At 40.0% G+C, this 9,484-nt stretch overlaps 2 protein-coding genes across 4 annotated transcripts; one reads left to right on the top strand and one right to left on the bottom strand.

The window, feature by feature from the left end:
- Positions 1-42: 42 nt before the first annotated feature.
- On the bottom strand, positions 43-2,442 carry armc1l (armadillo repeat containing 1, like). Of its 2 annotated transcripts, XM_029496767.1 has the most exons (7): positions 2,377-2,442; positions 1,862-2,034; positions 1,560-1,651; positions 1,116-1,293; positions 916-1,032; positions 681-755; positions 43-580 (listed from the first exon to the last, which is right to left on the bottom strand). In XM_029496767.1, exons 2-7 carry the CDS (start codon positions 2,012-2,014, stop codon positions 386-388), a joined length of 810 nt encoding a protein of 269 aa, XP_029352627.1. In that variant the 5' UTR covers positions 2,015-2,034; positions 2,377-2,442; the 3' UTR covers positions 43-385. The 2 variants fall into 2 exon arrangements, with proteins under 2 accessions (XP_029352627.1, XP_029352628.1); XM_029496768.1 differs by lacking the exon at positions 2,377-2,442 and having other exon boundaries at positions 1,862-2,053.
- A 134-nt stretch (positions 2,443-2,576) lies between these two features.
- Positions 2,577-6,260, top strand: mtfr2 (mitochondrial fission regulator 2). 2 transcript variants are annotated; one of them, XM_029496810.1, is made up of 9 exons: positions 2,577-2,715; positions 2,792-2,979; positions 3,591-3,773; positions 3,981-4,085; positions 4,255-4,379; positions 4,567-4,775; positions 4,877-5,192; positions 5,353-5,536; positions 5,702-6,260. In XM_029496810.1, the coding sequence occupies exons 3-9, from the start codon at positions 3,702-3,704 to the stop codon at positions 5,753-5,755; spliced, it is 1,065 nt and encodes a 354-aa protein (XP_029352670.1). In that variant the 5' UTR covers positions 2,577-2,715; positions 2,792-2,979; positions 3,591-3,701; the 3' UTR covers positions 5,756-6,260. The 2 variants fall into 2 exon arrangements, with proteins under 2 accessions (XP_029352670.1, XP_029352669.1); XM_029496809.1 differs by lacking the exon at positions 2,792-2,979.
- The last annotated feature ends 3,224 nt before the right edge of the window (positions 6,261-9,484 follow it).

Raw genomic sequence — 9,484 nt, 5'->3', positions numbered from 1 at the left:
AAATAAATGAGGGTGCACATGGTCCACTAGTGCTATTTTTACCATTTACTTTACAAACATGTAGTGAGAGACAAACACACACTTCCAGAAAATATTTACACTTAAGAGTGGATAGAAAATACCATTAAATCCAGAGGTTTTTGTTTTTTGTTTAAACACATGGATCTCTAGTCTCTTCATAGGAAATACAACAACATCTTAAAGCCTGAAGAGCTTTTGAGCATGTTGACATTTTAGGCTATTGACAGGAATTACGCCCTGACCTTGCACACAAAGCCAGGATGTTGGAGTGCTGGAGTGTGCTGACGTCCAGCAACGTCCATTCAAGCATGGAGCAGTCTTTAACACAATTCTGTGACACGTGTCTCAGAGTCAAACTGCTCCATCACCAGTAGAAGGTCTTTGTGAGGAAACTAGCAGCAGCGTTGAGCCAGCTGCCACTGGAATCTTCTTTAGCTGTGGTTCGGGAAATTGCGCGGTTGACCTCTTGCTCTGGGCTCTCCTCTTCCTCTGGCAGGTAATCTGGGAGAGCCGTGTTTTTCTGCACCTTCACTCCAGATGCAGTCAGAGGGATCAAGATCTGATTGAGGCATTATAGAAAAGAGATGTAATGTTTTCCAATTTAACTCTGACTGTTAACTGGCACCCATAATTGCAGAGCCATTTTTCAGCGGACCCACCTCTTCTCCTGCGTCATTCTTCAAGACCTGTTGGGCTGACATCACCTTAGTAGCAGCAATGGCTGATGCCAGACTCTGAAAATTGAGCAATTGGGGAAGATCATATGAAATCATATGAATGGCATCTTTTAAAAAAAATGTTGGATTCCAATAGTATAATGTAAAGACACATTTTCAAAAAGGCAGGTGTTTCCTAAATTGACACCAATGGTGAATGTTGGTTTTTGTCCATTACCTCAGTGGGCAGATCAGAGCGAATACGGACAGTGCACCGCTTGGAGGCCATCTGGAAAGTGAAGCTTATTACACCTCTGACCTTCAGAAGAGCCTCTTCACATAATCCTCGCTGGTCCTTGATATCAGAGGGGTAACTTTAGCAGGTAACTTGCTGGCAGTAATAGCAAGACGAGTATAAATGTCATCCTGCATACTTACAGTGCTGTCCAGCCCGTGTATGTGAAGTGTGACAGATTTAGCCTTCTTGTTGGAGGAGTTAATAAAGAACTGCGATTTCTTTCTCCTCTCCCTCTCGGGTGTATAAGGTGCAGGTTTAGCGCACAAAATGTCATACACCTCTTGGGCCAAGGCTGTGATATCAACAGACAGGCCATGCCTGTGTGGAGAAACATTAAATTTGATCATGTTCGATTGACAGAACAACATATTTGATATGAAAACAAATACATGAACACAAAGTTAAAATTTCACTTTCCAAAAATAACAATAAAATATAAATGACAAACATCGAATTTGTGCAAAACATAGTTGCAAAAATACTTGCAACTATCTTACAACCACATAAAAACACTTATCTGTGAAAGAAAACATATGCTAACCAGAACGCAAGAGTCATGAATGCCAAAAACGTGATCTCCTCACCTTACTATAAGATTTTCTAAGCTCACCATCATGCCCAATTCATTCTTCATCGTGGGGATGTTGGGAGGCAAATCAGCCAAGTAACGCAAAGTCTGAGGACACACAGAGACACAAGGCAGATTAAATACACAAGCATTTCCAATTAATTATGTTCTAATCCATGAAATGAATAAATGGGTCTTGACTGACCAACTTTACTGCTTTCTGAACATTCTGCATGTTTCCCACTACACTTCACTACAAACGGCATCTCTGGTTGAGGCTTATTCATTGTGGACACCAAACCAGCCTTTTCCACCAACCTGAAGAGTTGCGAGCAAAACCTCAGGGTCCCGGTGGTCGAGGAAGAGCACCAACCCAGGCAGACAGCCCTGATCCTGGACTATCACGTCTCGGTTCTGCGGTTCGGAAGCCAAGTCCCGCAGCTGACTCACCACCGACAGCGCGTCCATCATCTCGGTCAGGTGGGCCCGACCTGGGAGCGGAGGTGATATTCAGTCCAGTGAGGCACGTTTGTGAAGTAAAGTTAGAATAAATTCAGGACTTACACACAGGAATAGTTCTGTGCGGTAACTCGATCGTTTAAAGCAACGAAGCTAAATTACACTGCGTTTAGCTTGTCGGTTTAAAATGTTTGCTAGTGCTAACAAGCTAACTACATTTGGCACGTTAACAAACGGAAGAATGGCGGACAGCACGTCCGTATTGAGTTTCAGAATTTAGCCTCTAAACTGTGAAACTCTTGTGAATTATAAACTAAATGTGCCATAGCTGTGCAGTAAAAATAGAGCTGCGGTGCTAAAATCGGGTTACTTACTCTGGTTACGGTGAAGCAGCTCGTGTACAAAATTACAAATTTGGTGCGCAGCGTTTTATCAAACGCGATTGGTCGACCAGCCGTTGCTCACATCACTCGGTCCCGTGTTCCTATTGGCTAATCGCGTTTGAGCCGTGTCAGCGGCCAATCAGAGACAGCCTTGCTGCTGCGGCTTTATTTGACTTTACGGAGCCGCTGCCTTGAACGCGTGAGCTGAGGGGGAAGCTGCGAGTTGTTAACAGTGTTGTTCTGCCCTCATCGTGTTTTCTGTTGCCTTTAACAAGCTTTCCCCGCAAATGTAGCGGCCAATGCGGATTCTATCAAGAAAACGAGCTCCCGGTAAGAACACACAAGGACACGCTTATCGTGCTTGTTTTGCCGCTTGTGTGCTTCTTACACTGCGGTGCATTTGCAGGACTCACGTCACCTCCACCGCGTTGGACAGAGAGTTTATTTCTTTATTTATTTATTTGTCCGTATCCTAAACCTGAAACCTGCTATGAACTATCCCGATCTGCGGTTATAATCGGAGCGGAGTCAGCATCCAGCGGTGCGGAGGGAGACAGCTGCCCTCCTGAGCATCAGTGTGTGGGATCCCACCAGGTGACTCTTTGACAGGTCGATCAGTGGTGGCCTCCGGGGGCCACACTGACTTTTGTCTTAGATGTCCTATCCACGCTGGTTTTATTTCGGTTTACCGCCTTGGTGATGGGCATCACTGTTTTCTTGTGTCTTACACACCAAACCATGAATCGTTTTAACAGATAATGTAGGTGATGGTTAGTTGCAGCCCTGTAGGAGATTCGAGTGTATTGCAACTTCCAAAAACAAGACAAGACAATTTGCAATATATATGTGTATGCCTAAGAGAGGGAGGCAAAGAAACGATACAGATTTATAAGAATGAACTAAAACTGAAGTCACTCAAATTGCAGGATGTGAGGAATATATTTCATTTGATAAATGGAAGTCCTAAATTGTTAATGTTTTTCTGCTTCCACCTTTAACCCTAAAGATAGTACACGATAGTCCCTTCGATTTCAAGGTGCCACGTGGATGCTTTTGTAATTATGCTGAACTTGATGTTTAAATTTAATTAAATCCATTACTACATTAAGATCCCTGGCCATGTAGATGGCTAATGTTCAAGGTGATTTTTGGTTGTCAACTCTTCTCTGTTACAGCCAAGTGTTGTATCTTTTGTTTTGTTTCAGGTGCCAAGTATGTGACTTTGTGATATCCATACTGTTTTGGACTCTTACCAAGTCAGTCAGCAGAAAGAGGATCTTTGCAGTCATCAGCTGGTGCCAGAAAAAGCCCTCCAAATGTCTTTAGTAGATGATATTCTGGACGTGCTGCGGATGGTCCTGGAGTACTTTGGGGTGGCCCCAGACATGGTAAGTGCAAAGGCTCCCATCTGTGTATTCTCGTTGTTCTGAATGGGGGATATTGAGAGGCTGCAAAGTATTTATCATCTACTGTTACTCCAGTCCCTGAAAGGTTAAGTCCCTTAACTGTGTGAGTTAATTTCTAAGGTTGGAATTTTTCAGGGAAGGTTCATTTTCATTCCGTAATTGGTCGGTTTTCTGTTATGTTGTGAGTAGCTGGTTCCAGTGTGGGACAGTCAGCTGTGCGGTCAGTATCGCAGCATTGTACGGATGATTGGGTCAAATCTCCCACTGACACCTACACCACGGGTCCACTTTCAGGTATTGTACAGCTTTCTATACTTCACATTTTACCATTGGAAGGATGTCCTTTATATTAACAACTGCTTAGCACAAAACGTGTCACCTCATTTATTGCAGCTCCCTAGCTTTGGTTAAGTTTTGTCATGTAGTCAGTTAGGAGTCACTTGTTGTCCATGTTTTGCCTTAGATACCTCTGCTCACCTATAGACCCCATGGATATGTTGATATTACTGTGGACACACCTGCCATTCCCTCATTCGCTGACATCCTGTGGGTGTTTGATGATGAGGGGGAGAGTTTTGCTAAGACTAGGTAAGCAAATAAATACGTTCTCTTAACATCCCTCCTCTCCCTGGATGGCATCAATTCACGATGAAAACTGATGCCTAGCTTCTAGGCAGCCTGTCTGATCATTATAAAGAAAAAACTTTTCAGCCTCTCTGAACTGTGAGAGAAAAAGCAAGTTGGTCAGAAAAAAAAATGAAATTTCCATCTACAGGAACCATTTACCTCCCAAGAAACAAAGTAAGGTACATCAAGATGTGGTGAGATACCCAAGTCTGGCCTCAAATAAAGCTCTGAGAGGAGGCAGGCCTACTAGACAGAAGACTGATCCAGATGCCCTTAAGAAGATCACAGCACTGGAGAGCGAGCTACTCAAACTGCGAGCCCAGATAGCCATGATTGTTACCACTTCTCCAGCATCAGGTAAACACAGTAACTCATACTTTAACATATCAGAAAACACACAATTTTTAACAGTATATCAAGAAAATGTAATATTTAGTTTTTCATCTTCCATGTTTTAGGTCTGACTGAGTGTCAGAATACCCCAGGCACACCTATGATGTCTCCTCAACCTCCTCCAGCTTTAACCTCTACACCTTGTAGTGCTGCTCCCCCACCCCCTCCACCTCCACCTCCCCCTCCTCTTCCTCCCTGCCCTGGCTCCTCCACTAAGACTTTGTCTGCAATAGAGCTGATCGCCCAGCGCAGAAAGAAAGAGAAAGACTTTGATAATGGTCAGCTTAAGTCCCAGGACTCTGGGTCAGTCAATAAAGGGATGCCCTCCATGCTGGAGGTTCTCAAGGACTTAAATCAAGTTAAATTACGCTCTGTTGAGAGGTAGGCATCCACACTGACTTAGTTATATCAATATAAATATACTAGAATATGATCTATACCCTGTGACCCATAAACAGATAAGCAGTTCAAGATAATCGAATGAATAATCTTTTACAAAAATCTAACCTACACAATTCATATTCAAAATATTTCCCTCCAGATCTCCAGGTGGCACACCAGTCATGAAGAGACGCAGCAGGGGAGGGGCAGCATTACTTAATGACCCGGCAGCTCTTATTGCAGAGGCACTAAAGAGAAAGTTTGCCCACCATCGCCACAACAATTCCTCTGATAAAGAGAATTCAGTGGACCTCTCCCCTTTCGGCAGCCCGGAAACACCTAAGGTCTATTTCACACTCCTTATTCTGTTGTATTTATTTTTTGTAAATTCTTTGATATCAAACATCTTAACATTCAGGTGAATATTGGTCACAGTGTCATCAGTGTTAGCCGAAACATGTACAACAGGCCAAATATCTAATGAGATTTGTGTGACACTTGTGTTCCAGGCTGCACATCATACTAGACGCAGTCAGGGACGCCTCCACCTTTTATCCCATTGAAGGAGAACGTCTGACCCTTTTCAGCCCAACACAGCTCCTACATATATCCCAGATTTCATTAATGTTTGTCTGCTGTTTTGTTATTGTGAGATTCTTTTTTCTCACAAGGTGCTTGATACTGTTAATTTGGAGGTTTGAATCTAAACCTTTGTTAAAGGTAATGCTGTAAGTGTAAAGTAAGTTGTTTTTTTTGTTGTTGTTGTTTGTTTTTTGGTACAGGTTATTTTGGTTTTGTAAATTGGAGTCTTCTGTTCTTTGTGTTATTCTTTGTGATGTATTTGTGTGCAGTACTCCTTTTTTAAGGAGGCAATGGATTTAAATAGCTCTGCGCTGTCACTTGCAGGTATCTGCCTTCATGTTTCTAAAATCACTTTGTGAGGCTGTAACTCTTACCTCAATCAGGTGATGTGACTAAAAATGTGTTTTGAGATTCACATAGCTCTATTCTATGCAACTGCTCATTCAGGTTGTTTTATTTTATTAAAGCATTCAAGTGTACTGACCAGCTTTTGTTTCCTGATGTTTCAGTTCGTGTCCAAATCATCTTAAGTTTTCATTTTTACATTTGAGTATATATTTTATACTGTTGCAACAAGGATTGGGGACCACTGTGATAATTTTTAAACAAAGATCATCTACCAGTCGCTGGGGGGAGAGGAGGAAGACCTCTTTATTCACATTACATAACATTTAGAAACATGGATTTCCAGTGCACATTAGAATGAATATAAAACTCCACAGCTCAATGTACACTAAACACCTGATCCTAAGAGTGGAGAAGTGGACCCTCTGGTTTAACAGCTCTTTGCTGATGAAGAATCATCCATGAACAAACAGATTATAATCCAAAGCGGGGACAGCACAGGTCGACCGGCTGTGGTGTCCCAATGAACGGAGGGACAAATGTCCACGTCTGACTTCCGGTCAGCCGACCTCAAAGTTTTTAAAAGTTTTTCCAGCTCCGCCTTTTTCTTTTCCACCAACCTCCGTGTGATGAAGGCCAAGGAGAGCCATGTAAGTTTCTGGAGAGTCCAGTTTGTCCCCGTTTCCATCACCGAGTGTAGGACAACGTTAGCCTGAAGTTAGCTGCTGTTGCTATTAGCTTCTCAGCTGTGGACCGTCACAGCGATGCTAGCACGAGCTAATGGTTGTTTTTTATTTTGATGAGGTTTTTTTTTTTGTTTGTTTGTTGGAATTGGTGTGAATAAGTGCCATTCACTGTTATATTAAGACTATTCGAAATAATGTATTCATAACTCCACAGAAGAAATAATTTTTGCAGCAAAAACCCGCAAATCAATAATGAAATGTTAAGAGCTGTGTAGCTAACTGCTTTTAAAGGGAGCGCTTTTGCTTCTTTGTATTACACTGTGAACTCTGTATGTTTTTAATTTTCCAGATAACAATCACACCACAATTACTTTTTAACCTGACTTTAATTGTAGCTAAGCTTCTTGTCAAGCTTTTAATGCAACAATTCTACTGCATTAATTAGCCATGTGTTGTCTTTTGCTGTGTTTTTTTTTTTCAATAGATTAAGTGAAATGTTTGCTTTGCTTTTAGTAATTTGAACATTTGTCATTCATTCAGGAGACCAAATCTTCTGGTCAACAGGCAGCTCGACAAACTAAGACGACAGCAAAGGAAGAAGTTTTCACGAGCATCACCAGGTAGGTGACACACATCTCACCTCCTGTAAACCCATAGGAAAAATGTGTTGCTCATCTGTAGCACAGTCTCATCTCTTGAGATCAGTTTGATCTTCTCATACTCGTATCGTTCTTTGATCATTTGTTTCTGAGTTACTTCTCCTAAAGGTCCCTTAGGAGCAAGAGATAAGCTAAAAAGAGACAAGACATCATTGAGACAAAGGAGCTTGAGTTGAGAAAACCATTTGAGCAATATTTGAGAAATGGGATAAACAGATGAGATCTCATGATTGTATGTGCATGATCTCAATTATGTCTTGGTTATTTTGAAGAAGAATTAAAGAGATCAGCATGAGACAAATCTGAGAAGTATGAGCCTAAAAAAAGATCTTACCATGGTGTGTCCAATGTCTGTTCCATGTCTTGATTATTTCTCTTAAATGTCTGACTGAAGCTATATATAAAAATTATATCTGAACCATGTTTGAATTATAGTTATAGTTAGAGTTATAGTTGGCATCATAAACACAGTCAGTGTAGTTCAAGGGCTCTCAAAGTTCTTGAAACTCAATGAAGGGAATTTGCAGGTGCAGGGCAAAAAACACACACCCACAGCAATATTTATCACTGTTGCATAGTTTTAAAAAACAATTTATAAAATAATTATACTGTTAATTTAAATTATGTTAAATTATTATTTTTTTTTATGCCAGAAGAGGTTGTAGTTTATTGCAACCTGTAATTTATTGCAGATTACATTTATTTGATTATAAAAAGTTGCAGTTTGTATTAATTACGGTGTGTAAAATGAACTGCAATAGATTTTGAAAACAAAACATTTGTCTGCATATTGGGGGGTGGGGTGCTAAAGTTTTCTCATCAACCAAAGGGGGACCAAGCAGAAAAAGTTTGGGAACCACTGGTATAGTTAATGATGGCAGGCTTTTCATTTAGCCAGTTGACACCTTTGATTCATTCTACATTCACTCTGTAGTGGATATATATTCCAAACTTATAGCTGACTGGTTCACTATCACAGCTGTTGACTGTGTCCATCCTCCTGCACTGTAAAAAAAAAATAGTAAAAAGTATGGCAGCATAATTCTAACAATCATTATTTTATATAAACATTATTTGATCATAATTAAAAGTGACTAACCAATATATATAAATACCTTTACCAAGGGTCTATTTTACACAAAGATTATTTGACAGTAATGCAATTATCCAATCTCAAATCTAATATATTACTTTTCCCATTAATGAATGAGGCTTACAACATATAAACTTTACTTGACAGTTATTGCAACTGTCTACAGTTATTCCCGATTAAATCTACAGACATGTTGCATTAATGTATGGTGTTGTGAATGTGCAAAAACCAGAAAGTTTATATAAATTACCTTGATGTCAACTTCTTTTATATTCATTAAATCTACACATTTTCTGCTGACATTTTACAGTATTGTCTAATCCATTCAATACAGATCCCCATATGAGATGTGTAAGATTTCTGAACGTAAATAACCATGATGTATCATAAAATTACCTTTTACCGCTTGCTTTACAAAGTAATTCACTATTTGTACAGTGTTATCTTTAAAGTTTCAGAATTTATAAACCAATAAACTGCCATATCCAATTATAATGTGGATATGAAGCTGATTAACCCAATAAGAGCTCAAACAATACTTTGCTAGAATGTCATTTCTTATTTCTTGTTGACAGAACAGATATCAAATGGAAGCAAAAATTGTTTTGTACATTGTATTAGTACAATGTCTTGAATGTTGCATTATTGTAAAAGGGGAACTACAGCTATTCATACATGTTAGTCCAATGGTCTAAGATGGTTCAAGTTGTAAGTGAACATGAACAAATCTCTCCCAAATCCATAAATAATTTTTCTAAAATTCAAATTTGAGATGTCATCTGATAATTTCTGTATCTTTTCCAAAACAATGAATTGAGAAAGATGTGATAGATGAGACTGAGAGTGTATGGGTACATTTTCTGTTTCAGAAATGAAAGGCTACTAGGGCTGTAGCCAACCAAAGAAAATCTCTGTCGAGTGAAATCG

The sequence above is a fragment of the Echeneis naucrates genome, chromosome 24 (genome assembly GCF_900963305.1).
Source record: "Echeneis naucrates chromosome 24, fEcheNa1.1, whole genome shotgun sequence".
Classification (NCBI taxonomy): domain Eukaryota; kingdom Metazoa; phylum Chordata; class Actinopteri; order Carangiformes; family Echeneidae; genus Echeneis; species Echeneis naucrates.
Note: the sequence above shows the minus strand (reverse complement) of the source record. Positions and strands in the feature narration are given on the sequence as shown.

Excerpts from the sequence above, each read along its gene's own strand:
- armc1l (XM_029496767.1), bottom strand. The coding sequence starts at position 2,014 with ATGATGGACGCGCTGTCGGTGGTGAGTCAGCTGCGGGACTTGGCTTCC. Across the intron at positions 1,294-1,559 it reads TTAGAAAATCTTATAGTAAG|GCATGGCCTGTCTGTTGATA; the intron begins GTGAGGAGATCA and ends TTCTCCACACAG. Across the intron at positions 756-915 it reads GCTCTGATCTGCCCACTGAG|AGTCTGGCATCAGCCATTGC; the intron begins GTAATGGACAAA and ends CTCAATTTTCAG.
- mtfr2 (XM_029496809.1), top strand. The coding sequence starts at position 3,702 with ATGTCTTTAGTAGATGATATTCTGGACGTGCTGCGGATGGTCCTGGAG. Across the intron at positions 3,774-3,980 it reads TTGGGGTGGCCCCAGACATG|CTGGTTCCAGTGTGGGACAG; the intron begins GTAAGTGCAAAG and ends TGTTGTGAGTAG. Across the intron at positions 5,193-5,352 it reads AAATTACGCTCTGTTGAGAG|ATCTCCAGGTGGCACACCAG; the intron begins GTAGGCATCCAC and ends ATTTCCCTCCAG.